This window comes from Tauraco erythrolophus, chromosome 7 (genome assembly GCF_009769465.1).
Source record: "Tauraco erythrolophus isolate bTauEry1 chromosome 7, bTauEry1.pri, whole genome shotgun sequence".
In the NCBI taxonomy this organism is placed as follows: Eukaryota; Metazoa; Chordata; class Aves; order Musophagiformes; family Musophagidae; genus Tauraco; species Tauraco erythrolophus.
Window position 1 is genome coordinate 6,370,863 of NC_141471.1, and position 18,207 is coordinate 6,389,069.

The window sequence follows — 18,207 nt, forward strand, 5'->3', positions numbered from 1 at the left end:
GACCTGTTACCATCAGACCTTTCCCTGTCATCAAACAGGCTGTAACCTGTGTCAGTTTGACACAAGTCTCATCAGCTCCCATCCCATGAGAGGGCTTCAAAATAAGGCTGAACTGTTGCCATCTGGCCCCTCTGTCCCCAGTAAAGATCCCAGTAAGACCAGCAGTCCACCTGATGGTTTCTGCAGAACAGGGGTACCATGTGCGTTGCACGACCCTGCGTCTCCCACTGCTTTCCAGGCCATATTAGAGCCAAGTGTAAATTAATTTAGGTATGCCTGCCCCAAATCATGAAGTCTCCCATGTCTCCTCATTTGCTGTCCATCAGGAAATTATTTCAGAGGTGCCACTTCCCTGCAAGTTTCTTTCCAGCCAGGGAGGTTATTGCAGTATTTTAAAAGGGTGAGTGGGATGATGATAGACCATTTAATGTGAAAACGATACTGGACAAAGTCATGGTGAGGCTGCTACAAGATACATGCAGGAAAGAAATAGCATAATTAATGCTACTTAGCATGATTTCATGGGAATAGTTCTTGTAAAACCGATATGGTCCTTTGATTTGATTACAAATTATGCTGATGACGGTAACTGCACTGATATAATATCTTTAGATTTCAGAAAGGAATCTGATACCATGAGACGTTGTGATGAAAACATGAGCTTTATACCAAGCCAAGTAAACACATTTTAAATTAATTTAAAATGGGGGATGGATCTCGAAAAGTAATTGTAAACGGTGATGACACTGTAAATTTGGTGCTGAATGTCCCTGGGTGAGGGATCCATCAGAATAAGAACTGTCCTTAATCTGGACTTTAACAGAATCTTGAAGAAAATATAAAATCTTTGCTGACGACACACAAAGTGAGCGGAGCAGTAAGTGATGTTACGGATAAGGGAATTATACTGACTGATCTGGATCACAGTGAAAAACAGATCAATGGAACAACATGCATTTTAATAAAACCACATGCATCGTACACCTTGAGAGGAGGAAAGTAGGTCACTCTGGGGGACGTTTCTTGGAAAACAGCAGCTGAGAAGGACTTAGGGATCAGGATGACTGTTCAACAGGACACAAGCTTTTGGGCAGGTCTGATAAATGAGATGACTAATGCGGTCCCTCAATACGCAGGGAAATAACCCAGCAAGCAGAGGGAGAGGGCAGTGCTTCAATACTGGAATTCCACCAAACTGCTGGAAACAGGGCGTTAAAAATGGGAAAGCCTCTGCAGCATCGTTAGAAATCTGAAGGAATGATGATAGTTAGAAAGAAGCTCTGTTTTTTTAATTACTCAAAGCAATGTTCAGTGGCCGCTCACCCGCAGTGAAGACTGGGATGATAAGAGAAGATGTCTAACAGTAGGTGACTAGTGCCTCAAGTTCAACAAATGCAACCTAAAAATGCAACACCTGTTTCTAACAGTCAGGGTGAAGAACATCAGGAATAGACTATCTAATAATAAAATTTTTGTCCATTATTTGAAATCATGACACTGTAAATTAGACGTCTTTGCAAAAACTGTGTCCAGGCTTGGGTAGGAGTTAAAGCCTGGGCCTGAAATTACTGCAGGAAATCTGGTGGGATCCGCTGTGGCAAAGGAAGGATTAACACATTGTGCAAGTCTATTTCTGGATTTAAAATCTGAATCAGCTTCAGCTGAAAAGAGATCAGGAGAGCTGGGCCACCACATCTGTAGCTGGATGACAAGCTATAGATTTGCCCCACGGTGGTTTAGGGCACAGAGTGTCTCAGTTTCTAGGTCATCCCTAAAGAAGTTTCACCTATAAAGGTATTGATGGACATCAAGAGATATGAAACCTTTTCTTATACATGGCTACATATGTTGCTGTTCCTAGATGCAGCAGAAATCCAGCCTTTTCCATGGCAAGGCTTGCAGCTGAACTTTTAACATCAATTTATGATAATAACTTGCCTTTATGTATTCAGGTCTTTAAGTCCTCTTACTTGTCCCAGTGCAAATCAAGAGTTCTTCCAGCAGACCAAATGGCATCACGCTGGTGTAAGAGCCGGAGCAGTGAGAGAAGAATGAAACCCCCTGTTAATAATTCATTCGGAGAGGTGTTTCAGGATTTGCTCCAGCCTCATGTCGTGTTTTGTTATCTACAAGCCATTGAACACAATTCAGCAGAAGGAAAAAAGCAGGATGCAGGCATGGCCATTGCTTGCACTGCTGAAACCTGGATGTCTGTGTCCTGTCACAGGGCTTGCGGGTGGGAGCTGGGGTCAGTGGCGTATGTGACATAAGTGCAGTGGCTTTGTGCTGGTGTGGATTAAAATTGAACAGAGATATTGTCCCACATAGCAGCAAATGAAAGCTACTTTGACAAGGGCTGAGGCTATATCCAAATAATCCCTTGATTTGGAAATTATTTGGCATTTTGGTTAACACAGTAGATTTGGTCTCTAAAGCAATGAAGTTAGAAATTGATTAACATCCAAAACTGAAAGATAAAATTAGCAAAAAAAAAAAAAAAAAAGAAAGAAAGAAATTGAAAAGTCATCAGGAATAGGCTTATATAGGGAAAAAACAAAATTGGTCAAGCAGCTTTTCCTGTGTGAAAATTAGCTTCATTCATAAATGCACAAAATACAAATCTGGGTTTTGAAAGTTCTACATAATTTTGTATTGTATATTGTAGATGAAGCTGCTGCTGCACACACATGAAAACCATTTTACTCTTCCGGGTATTTTTCTTCCTCAGCAGTGCAAAAATGATGGGGAAACGAATGTTACATTATTAGCTTGTCAGAAAATTGGACACTAATAGGAGAGGGAAACAAGAGCTGACATTTTCCATAATCAGATTCACAATTGAATAAAATTAAGTTTTTATGGATCAATATCACCTTGTCTCAGTTTCAGAAATATAGATGGAGAAGAGGAAGAGCCTAGTGTCTGCCTACCAAATTTTAATCTCCAAAGCATGAGACAGAGATGGAGACGAATTCATGTAGTTTGGCTGGTGTCTGCAGCAATGCTGTCAGGCAGCTTTGCCTGGACCGTGCAATGGCAGCAACTCCAAAAGCTGTGAATATGGAGAAATTCTGCTGGCAAAGGAAGGGGAAAACTCTATTTGGTGATAGTGTGCTGCCCTCAGAAAATGAATGGTTTTACACAGGAGTTTACAGCCCTGCTTGAGTTGGTGTGTAGGGACTCGACACAGCCCATGTCACAGTTTGTCACAGGAAAAAAATACTGCATTTTTTTTTAAATTAGGATGGTTTCGCTGTTTTAACCATGCATACTGATCAGACAGGGGAAGTTGGCTTACTATAGTATGTCTCCATCAGTTATTATTTAAATAAGCACAATTTATTGCATCTAGAGTTCACATCCCAAGGATTATGGAGGCCTGAGTTCAGTACAAGCTTTCGGAAATTTTTTTTGGTTTATTTTGAGACAGTGATGTACCCCAGCCATTCCCAATTAATTCTATTATTAGCCATGGTTTGACTGAAGAGTATTATCCAGTAGGATCTGAGAGGTCATGATGACTTTGCAGATTGCTCCTGAATTAAAAGATTCCTCTTAAAAAAAACATCATCCCATGGATGGGATGCCAACAGAATAGCTCTTCCATTACAGAAGAGAAAAAATATTAATCTGTGAAGCCTTTAGTGGTGGTCTAGCTCCTTAGGTAGTATTAGTAGTCATCCACCTGTCACCATGTGAGGGTTCAGCCTAGTTAATTAAGGGTGAACAACAGCTTGTTAGCAAAGTGTCTGTAGAAGTGCTGACATTAATTCTGTTTTTCTCTCCTGTTTCACCCAAGGTGGTGGTCAATGCCCTCGTGGGAGCCATCCCTTCCATCATGAATGTTCTGCTTGTCTGCCTCATCTTCTGGCTCATCTTTAGCATCATGGGAGTGAACCTGTTTGCTGGGAAGTTTGGGAAGTGCATTAATAAGACAGAAGGAGATATGCCTTTAGACTCAAAACTTATTAACAACATGAGTGACTGTATACTCTATAACGTGTCGGGCACGTTTTACTGGACAAAAGTTAAAGTTAACTTCGACAATGTCGGTGCTGGGTACCTCGCTCTGCTACAAGTGGTAAGTGTGACCACCGGAAACTAAACTATTGTGCAGATGCTGCTTGTTCCTGTTGAAATCATCCACTTAAAGGACCCTATGCTTTTCTGGGTTTTTCAGCCTTACCTATCAGGGCAATGCCTTTCATCAAGTATAAAATGAGTCATATGCGGTATATTAATTTGGCCTAGAGATATTGATGGCAACTTCTGGCTTTAATTTGAGTTTCTGTTTTGTCCCTAAGGTAGTCCTCTGGGAGGTGATTGGAATATTGAGGTGAATTATAAACCATTTTGTCTTTTGTCAATATTGTAATCCAGACCAAAGTTCCATTCCAGAAACAGAAAGTCGTGGTCCAGGAAGGATTGGTCATGCAGATGGAGTGCACTGCCCTTCCTGAATGGCCTGGGACTTCACTATACCCTGCTGGGAAAAAGTGAAGTTACAGTACCTTCAGTTACTCAACTGAAGTTACTGCATAAAGCTGGAGTCACAGAGGAATCTTAATTTACAGTCTTCTGCTCACCTTCCATGGTGCCTCTCATTCTGGTTCCTCACCTCATTCCCACCTGCTAAACATAATGAGTCAGATTGAACCTGACTATGAAATGTGGTGGTGATCAGATTGTTTTAACTCCATGCAGCCTGGTCTCTCTGGAAAGGTGGTGAAAGCATATCAGAGAAAAGACAGCTGAGGTTCAAAAATGATGGCAATATTTGATCTATAAAGACTGAAGTAAGCCGCTTTTACAAACTTTTTCAGCAGCAGATGTAAAACATGGATAAACGGGTTGTATGCACAGAGATTTATTGTGTTGTGATGCAGCACTACTTAATGGATAGAGCCACAGGAGATTCCATCTTCTTCTCCAGGCTCTGCTGCTGGACATCTGAGTGATTCTAGACAAATTGCTTTGTGTTTCAATTCCATGGGTCCCTCATGTGAAATAGTGGTAATGATACTTATTTTCATTGTTCCTAATTTACCCTGAAGTCTAGTGATGACAAGGGCTGCATATGCGCTGAGAGTGTTTGTTGTGTTGTGTTTTATGTAAGCAGAGTGAAACAAGTCCCTCGCTACATCCTAGGACAGGGAGGTTACTGTCTTGAAGTGCCTGTGATGGCATTCCTTGCGTCTAGGATAAAAACTTGCATGCTAGGAGCTCAATTCTGTTGTTACATATAGACATCCACCCCTTGCAATGCAGTAGGGTACTTCCCCGGACCCCCACCTGCCCTTCCAAGAGGGCATGAGCCTCCCACAGGTTCCCCATCAGATCTGCCAGCCCTCCTCCTTCCCATGATGCAAATTTACTTTCTCCTAGATCTCTTTTTCTCTGTCACAAATGCATGAAATAGCTCCATGAAGTATCTTTCCTTTCTTGTTGAAATGCTTATCCTTATATATTATTCCTGGTACATATATACTTGAGTTTGAGATCTTCCAATCACTGTCCATCGAGTCTTTGCTTTCCTACCCTCTGGAAAGCAGAAAGGTTAGAACGAGCACAACCACTTTTGGTTCTTTCCATGACATGAAGCTGAACTTGCTGAGAGCAAGAGCTTTTATCTTTTGCATGTAATTATGATATTCAGATCACCCATGCAGTGTAGATTAATTCACTTTGAACATCTTCAATTAGATTGTCCATTCTATATAGTGCTTTCTTTGTCTTTTATTTAAACATCCAATCTAGCTGAGCAAAAATTTCCAGGTTTAAAATATTATGCCTCACCTGAAGCTTCTTATCTCCTCCATGACTGCATAACGGATGCCTAGTTTGTTTGGTGAAAAAACTCCATCAGAGTAGTAACTATTCCTTCACCTTTTCTTTTATGAGACTCAATCTCCAGCTATCTGAAAATCTGCAACTTTTCATTAATTGGCATTGCCTGATGAGTATCCTGACGCACACCCTTCTGCTGTTCTGGAGTTATCAGTTTCTGGGCACTTAACACTGGTGATACTGGTTGCATTCAGCAGGTGGGACTGCCTTCTGCTGGGATTAGTGGTGGCTGCAGAAACATAACGGGTCATAAGGTGGATCTTGTCACGTTTATGAAGAGATGGACTAATACTGCTGTTTTCCAACTGAAAATGGACTTGATGACCCTGGAGGTTTCTTTCAAACCTGTGATCCTGTACTGGGTAGCAGAGAAGTAGGTTTTTCCAGCTTCAGAATTACAAAATAAGTGCCATAAATGTACAGCCTGTGCAGGCTGGACAAGCTGATTATGACAGGAAATGAGGGAGCCCTAAAACCTTGCTCAGCTCCTGTGGCAGGTGCTGGCTCTTTCTTCCAGGGGGAAGGGCAGGAGCCAGATGCTATTAGGGATGGATTTTAATTTTTGTCCTGCACCTGGAACTCTTATGTCTGCTGCTAACGACAGTCTCAGGCAATAAAGTGTAAAGACGACACCCGCAGAGAAGGGGCCCAAACATCTGGATCTCTTTTGCCAGGCTCCAGCCGAGGAGTGTCGGTTACAGGTGCTCCTTGCCAAATATCCTCCTTATGGAGTCACATTTCAAGAGCAGACTACCACAGGAACTTCAGGGGATCAGTTAACAGCTCAGCAATCCTAAAGAGACAGACACATCAATGCATCTTTGTGCGTGCTGAGACAGTGCATAGCACTGATGAGATACGCATTTTGGTTACAACCCTCCGGGATCCAAAATATGAGCTTTTAAGTGGGACTTGTCTTTTGACTGTTGACATTTTCAGCTGCTGCAACGCACCCTTTAAATGGTTCTGAAGTTACCTTTGGATGCCTGAATGTGTCTGAAAATCCAAATGGAAATATGTTAAACAAATCTGTGTGATTCATGTTCTGTCTTCACTTCCAAAGAATCCTTGAAAGAAATGAGAAGTTCATACTATGGAAACTTCAAAGCTTACTGCTATCCAGAGGCAAACTTTCTGACAACATAGTCGAGAACTGTGTGAAACTTTCCCCAAATAGCTTTTGCTCTTTTCTTACCTTGTTTAGGATCCATCATGCTGTTCTGAAGATGCCACTTTGAATTAATGAGTCTGAGAAAACATTCTTGTGAAGTGGTCAGTCAAGTTCCACTCTTCTCCAACTAACGCACGCGCTGTCTCACAACAGATTACTAAAATAGGAGGTAGTGTCTGCTCACTCTACAACCAAGAGAAATGCCTCATTCAGGAGGAGAAAAAGATCTTTATTATCACGACTTTTTAATTTGCAAGAAGGATGATTCACTCCTCTGGGTATTTAACACTCGTAACACTCTAATCTACCAGGAAAAAACTATTGCTACAACCCAGTGCTTCAGTAATGCTTTTTCTATATTCCCAGAATTGCTTTGCAGATCACAGCACCTATGTTCTATAAGTCTGTATTTGAGCTGAACAAAGAAATATCTTAAATTTCCAGTAGGAGTTTTGCATTTCCCTTACAGAATCCGCATATTTTTTTTGAATGTAGATTGAAATTTCAGCAATCTGTTGAACACCACCAGAAAAACAAGTGATCTCTCACGCATCATCTGGCTTGCTTGGAAAAGTTCTCCTTAAACAGGAACAGAGTTACATCTAATACATCCTACAACTCTTTGTCACTCTGAGACTCCAGATACGGAATGGGAAGATAACAGAAGCACTCCTAGACCAGTACAGCAATCAGGAGCTGTAGAGTTAAATCATGCCAGGTTTGAAGTCATGACTGAGCTCGTAAATCAGCTACAAAATGGTCATGAGACAGCAGTGTGTGTCTAAAGTTACTGAGTTACGCGATCTCTTGCACTTCTGTAAACTGCAATGCTAGATTTTACTTCCCCTGAGGATACAAAATGTGCATAAAACCAGTGTATTTCTGAACAAACCATAAATTGGTGCATCGGGGTGGATTTCTCCATGTTTCCAAAGATGAGGAGTAAGCAGTATTTCCATGAGGAACTACAAGTGGAAATTCAAGAAGAGCAAAGGCAGTGCCCTCAGAGCACACGTAGCTCAGTGCAACATGGACCTCTGGGGTGCTCTGGTGGGTTTGGTGCTCGGTGGTTCTCTCCTCAGCAAATCATCTTACGCAAAATAAACATAAAGCGAACGTTTGGTATAAAACTGCTACTATGATGAAATTGAACAAACCGAAAAATTCAACAGAAAAGCCAGCAAATAGTGGAGCTGGCATAGTCAACTTAAATATGTGTAGTCTGCCTGTACTGTTGGTGACAGTTTTAACTTTAAGAAGTTTCTCTCACCAATAGTAATGCTTAAAGAAACATTTCAGAAATAAGACCAATGTTTCTGCCGTCAAACACAGTCATTTTTATTGCACTATTGCAGTCCTTTTCTAGGAAAAAATTCCCCTCGCAGCTATAAAGGCTTGTTTTATTTTAAGGCACCATTTGGTTATACAATAAATGGTTTGATGGCAGCTAGTGCCATCCCACCTATCCTCCTCCCCACTAATTTACTGCATTGCAGCTCTAACCACCAGTCAAATAATAAAATGTAATCCCATCCCAAGATGAGTTTATCGGTAGATAATCTCATCACATGACAGTTTCAGTAGAAAACGGTGTTTCTCTGGATAGCTTCCAGGCAGGATAATATCACAAACACTCCCATGAAGATTTTGTCACTTCCTTATCCAGAGTGTAAGTGGTTACTAATTCCAGATAAATAATTTCTTTCCCCGGTGCTGTATTTCTTTCATTCTCAATATCTTCTACCCTCTGCAGATGAAGTGTCTAGGGAAGCTTTCCAGAAGCCCCATGGATTTTTAATTCTCTTACTTCTGGACAACTGGGAAAACCATCAAATCACAGTACTTCATTCTCCTAATATTTGTTTTTGTCAGATCACTTCATCATCTGTTATCGCTATAAACCACCATGCCTTGCAGTAGAGTCTCTTGTGTCTGTGGTACACATCGAGGGGTGAAGTAGTTACTCAAAACATTTCCTCCCAAGTGAGAGAAAGGTGCAGGCTTAAGATCATATTGTTTTGTGCCACAGGGAAAAGGATTTCTTGTTTCATCCTGTCCAGTATTCCTGAATGGCACTTTGAGCCGGAAGCTCCAAGTGACTGTAATGACGCCAGAAAATCTTTCATCAGATTAGAAAGAGAATCACAAAAAGGAAGATATTAGAACAGTTAAGAAGGATCAGTGTGACAGATTCAAATAATTATGTTTCAATAAAACTGCTGATCATTCCTATAAACACTTTACATCTAAAGTGTTTTTTAGCACACAGTACCATGGAATAGATTTTCCAAAAAAGTTCTGATTTGAGGGGTTTAATTTCTTTCAAGCAGTAGATAGAAAAGAATGCAACCTTTCAAACATTATTTTATGTATGCTTTCTTGAGAAATACGGTTGGCCTCTTGTACAACGTTATCCTTTGGCTCAGTAGACTTCAGAGGAAAATGGGAAGGCAGCATTACCTCCAGGATTTAATTTAATAATAGAGAATGTATAATGGAGCATTTCTAAAACTGCTGGATGTACCTAGCTCAACACAAATGCCTGGGTTTCTCCTGGGAACCACGGGCCAAATTCTTATTAGCATTATCTGGAATCGCATACCTGCACACCACAGAGAAAATTCAACCTAAGTGCCAGTAGGATTCAAAAACATATTGGGTGTCGGTCTTTCATGCAGGCTAATATAAATCTGATTAAATCAATAAGTTTAAAAATACCTCGTTATCTGCTCACACTGATTTTAAACCCAGGGTAAGTCTAAATGGATCAGAAGTCAAATGAGAAACAGCTCCAGAGGACTAATATAAAGGCAATGTGGCTTAGGCCAGAGTCAGACCTAATGCCAGGTACGTTTGGCATCAGGCTGTGTCTAATGAGAGGCATAAACTGAGAGCAGAGAGACACAGTTTTGCTACAGAATAGTAAAAATCACTTCTACATGTTTCTCCTAGGAGCATTGTCACTGCCCTTACTCCATTCCAGGTTCCAGTAAGAGACACTGACTTCTGTGGAATCCCTCCTTGTTTAAACAATTTAAAAAATGTTAAAACCCCTGATTTAAAAAATATAAAATCTGAACAGTAAAGCAGATTGAGTTTCCAGGGCCAGGCTCACAGCAGGTGCTGATTGCCTTTGCTCCTTTCAACTCAGCTGTGATTTATGTGACTCCCTGGGCTTTGGCATTGCCCTGTTTTAAAAGAGGGCAGAATCCAAGTTTCAGTGGTATCCTAGAATTTAGTCACTGTCCATCAGTCTGAACAAGCAATACCAATGGGATCCATCTCACCTGGTGTGATTCTTGTGCAGGGTCGCGCTCCGAGTTGTCCTGTGCAGGCTTATTTCTTCATTACTTCAATTTCTGAAGGTCAAAACTTCCAAAGTTTAATTTCTATGTTTTCTCTCCTTTTTAAAATCTCTTTTAAAAACCTCTGTTTAATCCCTACAACTGCAGAAAATCAGAAAACCTGAATGAGAATCCAAGAGAAAACAATTCTGGAATGATTTTAAATGTCTAAATGAACATAAACTCATGGATACATATTGCTTTTTTAAAGAGAGGTGATTCATTAACTTTGAAGAACATATTCAACATTGTATTTTGAAAACTCATCACAGAGATGATTTAATTTCAACATATGTTATCTGAATATTCTTAATTATGTATTTTGTGGGTTTTTTTCAGGCCACATTTAAAGGTTGGATGGATATCATGTATGCAGCAGTGGATTCACGAGAGGTAGGTCACAACAAGGAAATGAATAATTTCCTTTTCCATTGAGTTTTGTATCATTCACAGTTTTTAACAACAACAATAAAAAAATACATGCAGGTTGCCTGTCCCTGTCTGACTCTGGTTGAGACAGTTGCAGACCTTCACTTTTTGCAGCTGGTGCTGAAGCATCACGACCCTGAAATTAAAACAACTGTAGCCCTCAGTTCCACACAACTGATTTAGCTGTTTGTGCTGCAAAATTCCCAGCACAGAGAGGCACCTCCAGGATGAGATCGAGTCTACCAAAAACCTAAATTCTCTGTTTCTTCTACTCTCCCCATTGACTGCTGTATTTTCCGCGGATCTGAATTTTTATAACAGAACCTCTTTAAAAGCTTTGGGTCTAAATTACATTCCCTTGTAACCCATAAACTCAACCCTCCCTATATCTTCATCTTGAGTAATTTTCTTCTGTACAACCAGCAGCTTCACTCCAGGAGGGTGGAGGAGCTCTTGTCAGAGAAAGAGGTTGATGTGAATCTTCCAGCTTTGGCTTAAGACATGTTGGAGCTATGGGTGCTGGTAACTGCCCTGGGTTGGCAATCAATTCCTACCTACATCCCACTCAGCTTTCAGTTTTCCTAAAAAAATAGCAATAATAATAATAAAAAAGTAATTTTCCTTGCTGTATCACATGTGGTTTGTTTATTTTTTTTTGAAGGAGATGTTGTCTCCTTTTCTTTTTGTGATAATATTAAAGAAACAAGATTATACTTACTGTTAATTTTTTGAGGTAGCTGCCTGGTACTGGGAATTTGACGTGCTGAATTGAGTAACAAGGAGTCGAGTCCCAAATAGAGGAATAATGGGTGAAAAAAACCTCATGACATCAAAGGAACAGAGAAGTACCTTTGCATAATATAGCTCGTGATGTTGATTTATTCTTACACAACATGTACACGTGTGTGTATCCTCCCCGCTGCTGAATGTAACGCATGGGTTACACACACGATAATATGGCATTTAGAGAAATGTGAGCTTCTGGCATCTTGGTTAGATACCTGTAGCTGGTGGGGCAAATCTGAGTGTTTTTGTCAGATTTGGTACATGTGATTTGAGACTATTGGACTGTGTTGCTCAGTCCTTCAACAAGAGATCTTATTCATTTCTACTCTTCGCGAAAGAAAGATTGTACTTCTAAATACACTGACTCTCAACACAATTTTTTTCAGTAGCATTTAATCATACTGCGATCATGCTTCTGCTTTTTATAAGTACCATTAGTTCATATAATATTAGGGATAATCATAAAATTGATTCTTTTCCCTTTCTGAGTTCAGACTGAGAACATTTTATAGGATTTATTCTGAAGTTGCACTTTCTGAAGCAGTGTGATCACTGTGCCAGCGTTGTGAAATGTAGCAGAAGTGACCGTGGCATTGCAAATGCCAGTAGTAAACGTCAAACAGAGACCATGGAACACAGACTTTGCTAGCTGCAGTTACATTGATTTTCCTGTTTTGTAATCTTTATTACTGATGGACAGTTTTCTTTTAACTGCATTAGTATTTTGATAAGTGCAGAGATGGTGTCATTGTCGCCTTTTCCTTTTGCAGTGTGAGGAGCAGCCTGAATGGGAATGTAATTTATACATGTACCTGTACTTTGTGATTTTCATCATCTTCGGGTCTTTCTTCACATTGAACCTCTTCATTGGTGTCATCATTGACAATTTTAACCAACAAAAGAAAAAGATAAGTAGTGCAAATTCTACACATCATCTTGTGATTGCTGCAGAGACCAGGGCAAGGGATGATTTATAGGCAGCAGCTTTGCCATTTAGCCTCAATATCGGCATTGACAGAACAGCCACAGAAGCCATCTTGCAAGATTTTTACAAGAGCACAGTTGTAGCAGCCCCTAATGTCCCCATAGGATGGACATCCTGAAAATACAGGCTGGGAGATCATAGTCCCCGCAGAAATCAGTGAAGCAGCTCCATGCAGATGGGATCTCCGGCATAAACTCTACCACAGAGGCACAGACCACCCCGGTGTCCCTCATGCACAAATACCATGGTCCTTCAGAGCAGTGCAGTGTGTTCTCCTCAACCCATCCCCTCCCTGTCTCAGAGTGCAACCAGGGTCAGGGAGGAGCAGCCTGGCCTGAGAGCTGTGTTCTTCCTGCTTTATAGGCTCTAAACAAAGGTCTGAGGTTCTTCTATTTTCCCCTCTCACACTGGACCTACCTTGAGTGCAGAGACAATCTGAGCCTTGCTCTTGCTTGGTTGGCTGCACTGCTCTGCGTCTCCTGGCCTTTGCCTCCATGTGATAAGCAGCTCCAAGCACTGCATCTCATCAGGCCCTTCTTAGATATTTTGATGAAAGCTACATGAAAAGGGAAATCAGAAAATAGAAGAAGGTGCAGACCTGAACTTCAGATGGAGGCAGTGGACCTCTTTTCATCAAAAGTAATAGCTTTGTTTTCACCCTTTACTTAGGTGGCCAGGATATCTTTATGACAGAAGAACAGAAAAAGTATTATAACGCAATGAAAAAGTTGGGATCTAAGAAACCTCAAAAGCCAATCCCGAGGCCACTGGTAAGAATGACATAATTCAGTTGAACTATGTGTAATAGCTGAATATTTATTTAATAGAATGAATGTGATTCAACTTCCCAGTGTAGGAAGAGTGTTTGCTTCCAGATGAAAACCACTTAGTATTTATATGTTTTGATTTTGGACAGTATTTGCAAGTCCAGTGACCTGTGTGGTACATAATTCCCATTGTTCTGCAATATTGACTAAAATGTCGAAATACATACCCAGTCATGGCAGTAGCCACGTGCCTGCATTGAATGAACTCATGGCCCCAGTCCAAGATCTTTTTTCAGTAGTTTCAAGAAGCATTAGGAGCAAATAAACTCTATCATCCAACCATTTGTCATCATCTTTATGTTTATGAAGTTCTAACCAGAAGTAGTACATTGTCTATTTTCCTCTACTTTCTGATCAATCAGGAGACAATGATGTCATCATTTTGACACAGTTCAAATTTCCTAACTAAATCTTCTCTTTTCCTCCAGAACAAATACCAAGGTTTATTTTTGATGTCGTCTCAAAACAAGCCTTCGATGTCTCCATCATGATTCTCATCTGCCTTAACATGGTTACCATGATGGTGGAAACAGATGACCAAAGTCAAGAAAAAGTGAACATCCTCCATAAAATCAACATGCTTTTTGTTGCCATCTTCACTGGGGAGTGCATCATCAAAATGCTGGCTCTGCGACACTACTATTTCACCAATGGCTGGAACATATTTGACTTTGTCGTTGTGATTCTTTCCATCGTAGGTAGGTGAATCTAGATTTTCATCCAAACTCCAAAGTTAAAAAGGTAGACGTAAATTTAATGAGACAAAGTTGAAGGCTTCATGCAATAAAATGTACTTTCAACTCAGAGAGTTAGATCCTAAGCATATTTTTTTAAATATTTAAATAATACAACTTAATACTGCCTAACAATAACCTGTGTGATCAGCAAAATGATGAGGTTTCTCACACCACAGTACTAGTTTCAATGTACACTTAATGGTTCCTGGTGATAAAACATGGTCTAGAACTGGCACCGTAAACTTAACCCCAGTTCTGCATAACAGGTGAAGACAGAGAATTAAAAAAGGGCACGTGCAGACTGCTATTGTTTTGCTATTTACTTTTTAGCACATCAGTGTGAAATAGCCCTTCAGGGCAGGTTTGGGCAGGTGCAGTGAGTCTGGCTGTTCTCAGTCTTGTTTTCTCTGGAGCTCCGAATCCTCATCTACCCAAGGAACAAAACACAGAGACAAGGTTTTACTGTTAATTTATACCTTTTGCTGTCCAGCAGCCCCAACCATAGATCATATGTTTTAGGTGCTACAGAAATGCAGATAGTAAATGGATACAGTGAGCAGAAGGAACTCAGAAATTTGGCTCTTCCAGTATAGTTTCCATTTTGAAGGAGGGAATAGGTGAATGGAAAGCTGTCATGTTAGGAAAACTGAATCACCTTCTTATTGACTGATGCTTCTGTTGCTCTAAACTCTCTCTGGTGGGCTGGGGAGGCTGAAAAGTCCCAATGTAGGAGATCCCTGGTGCCCAGAGAGCAGGCTGTACTTCAGGGGCGTTGGATCAGCCAAGATCACCCGGATTTCAGAGATTTGCGTCACCCCAGGAGCATCACTACCTTACATCTAGCATCAGAGCCTTGACACTGGATGCTCAAGATATGTCCATAGCAGCTGGTTAACCAGAGCCATCACATTGGTCATAGTGCTGGCCCCAGGTTGCCTTAGTGTCAGAGAACTTGGGCCATGCCAGTGAGCCCTCTCTCAGGCTGGTCTGGGAAACATGAGCTTACCGTGGCTCAGCAGCCAGGAACTGTTGGCATTAGACAATCTGGACCAATCTGATCTGTTGCTGCAGGAAGAGTTTAGCTACAAGAATGGAAGCTCATTTCCTTGCTAGTACAATGTTAGCCCTTAGTTCTCTCCCAATCCATCAGGGAAACTGGAAAAAATAATAAACAACCAACCAATCAAGCGAGTTTCCAATAGAAACCCACACTGTTCTGGTGGTGGCTCAGAAAAACAGGACCAGCACATCAGCGTTTCAGTGCTGACTCGCCAACATTTTACAGACAAAAATATTGTCATATCAGAAAATTCTGACCGGCTGCACTCAGGATCTCAAGTGGGTCATGACCAAAAGCTGCAGATATCTTTGTCCTATCCGAGTTGATCTTGGATTCTCACTCCTGATAGACAAGTTTTCCCTTAATGAAACTGCCACTACCATTGACACCTTTGCTCATAGACTCAAAAAAGTTCGAATGGATTAAACAGACATGAAAACACTAATGGCAATGCCATTCCCTTTATTGTGGGTCTTCCAATCTGGGGAACTTTTAATTGATTTTGACCCTAATCCTGACTGATTGCTTTAAAGAGAAGCCTGGGATTATTTCCTGTGTAATAACTCGCTGTTTGTCTCTCTCCTTTTTAAGGCACTGTACTTTCTGACATCATCCAGAAATATTTCTTCTCTCCCACGCTCTTCAGAGTCATTCGCTTGGCTCGGATTGGCCGGATCCTAAGACTCATCCGGGGAGCCAAAGGAATTCGAACTCTCCTGTTTGCCTTAATGATGTCCCTACCTGCTCTGTTCAACATTGGCCTCTTGCTTTTTTTGGTCATGTTCATTTATGCCATTTTTGGCATGGCTAACTTTGCCTATGTTAAGAAGGAGCATGGGATTGATGACATGTTTAACTTCCAAACCTTTGCTAACAGCATGCTTTGTCTTTTCCAAATCACAACGTCAGCTGGCTGGGATGGTCTTCTCAACCCTATTTTAAACACTGGACCACCGTATTGCGACCCAAACCTTCCGAATGCAAATGGTTCAAAGGGAGACTGCGGAAGCCCTGCCGTAGGGATTCTATTCTTTGTTACTTATATCATTATATCATTTCTCATTGTTGTAAACATGTATATAGCCATTATTTTAGAAAACTTCAGTGTAGCCACTGAGGAAAGTACAGAGCCTCTAAGTGAGGATGATTTTGATATGTTCTATGAAATCTGGGAGAAGTTTGACCCTGAAGCCACTCAGTTTATTGAGTATTCTGCACTTTCAGACTTTGCAGATGCGCTGTCGGAACCTTTGCGCATAGCGAAACCAAACAAAATCAAACTCATAGCAATGGACCTGCCCATGGTCAGTGGAGATAGGATCCATTGCTTGGATATTTTGTTTGCTTTTACAAAAAGGGTGCTAGGAGAATCTGGAGAGATGGATGCCCTTAAAATACAGATGGAAGAAAAATTCATGGCGGCGAATCCATCTAAGATCTCTTACGAACCGATTACAACAACTCTCAGACGGAAACAAGAAGAGGTCTCGGCCATTGTCATCCAGCGGGCCTACAGGAGACATTTGTTTCGGCGCTCCATGAAGCAGGCGTCTTACTTGTACCGGCACAGAACTTTTGATGGCAGCATCCTTGAGGATGATGCACCTGAGAAGGAGGGTCTTATTGCGTTCATGATGAACGAAAACTACGGCAGGCCACTAGACAAATCAGAAACTCTGTCCTCCACATCTTTCCCTCCATCCTACGACAGCGTCACCAGAGGTACGAGTGATAATCTCCAGCTGAAAATGACAGACTCGAGCAAAAGCGATGAGGCTATAGATTGTCTTCTTTCGCCAGACAGGGATAAAGAATCAATTGTTTAAATGTTTGTTTAGAATGCTTTAAAATATTGTTTACAGAATGTAATGCTGTAACTACACAACGATTGAAGCAGCCTTCTTATTAAACGTTAGTTGCAAAAGAAACAATGGATTTTTTGCCCTTAACTACAGGAGTCTAATAAGTCATATAACCTTTGACCCTGCTCTTTTTGACTTGGCTCAAATTTATATTTATATATGCACAGGAAGAATCTTTGCAGGGTCACAGATGTTATATCAATGGTGTGAATAAGAATATACTAGACTGTAAAACAGTAAACACAGTGTATATCTATCCACAGATAAAGCCTGCTGTATACATTCATTTAAGGTCTTACTCATATTAGTGTGTTTACTTATGGCGATGTATGACCTTGCATTCTAAAAAGAAAAAAAAATATCACAGCTGCTGTAGCAAAATGTAACACTTACTGTATATGTTGTGAATGGTCTTTCATAAATTTATTATATTTGATATTTTTTTACTTAAAAGAAAAAAAGTCTCTTTTTCCATGGAGATTAATGATCCTTACACTCTTCATGATGAACTTTTGAGTCAAGGTAATAGGAACTTGCGGGATCCCCATCGTTTGATGAGGAAAGCTGTTGCAAAGTAAACTATCAAATTAGCAACATTTTAACTGTTTATTACACTAAATCCTCCCTCTTGGGACTTGCAACTGCTCATCGGCAGAAATAAAAAAAAAAAAAAAAAAAAAGAGAGAAGGAAATGATGTCAAAATAATGAGAGAAATGGCTTGTTCTATCCTTCAGGAAACTAGACATTAATGGATTCTGTTTGTGAAACTGTTAATAAAAGCACTAATTTTTTAGTGTGTTTCAAGAATCTGCTTTGAATACTGCAATCAAACTCGCCATAGAAGTAGCGCATCACGTTTGTGTGTAGTGCTCCAAAGCACCATCTACGCTGGCAAAGTTTTTGTTAAGGTTGTGGGATAGGTTATGTTTTCCCCAAGAACACCGAGCTAAGCAGCCTTACTGGAAACTCTGTGCATCAATATTACTCCAAAACTACTACTACTACTACTACTACTATTACTACTACTAAAAACAATGCCAACTGGGCTGTGCAGAACGGCTGCGATGGTGAGATCAAGAAGGTGGGAGGGGAATTGCCTCTGGATCTATACGTAAATTTTGAGGTTTTGAAACCTTTCTACTCAGTGTCCATCTTTCA

General features: G+C 40.6%; 1 protein-coding gene across 1 annotated transcript in view; it reads left to right on the plus strand.

Moving 5' to 3' along the window:
- LOC104380089 (sodium channel protein type 5 subunit alpha) overlaps positions 1-17,129 on the plus strand; it is a 174,209-nt gene extending 157,080 nt beyond the window's left edge. The window contains 7 exon segments of the mRNA XM_086615079.1: positions 3,800-4,081; positions 10,702-10,755; positions 12,348-12,489; positions 13,232-13,332; positions 13,818-13,827; positions 13,830-14,087; positions 15,778-17,129. Of these exon segments, the coding sequence (XP_086471205.1) occupies positions 3,800-4,081; positions 10,702-10,755; positions 12,348-12,489; positions 13,232-13,332; positions 13,818-13,827; positions 13,830-14,087; positions 15,778-17,012 (2,082 nt within the window). The 3' untranslated portion in view covers positions 17,013-17,129.
- The last annotated feature ends 1,078 nt before the right edge of the window (positions 17,130-18,207 follow it).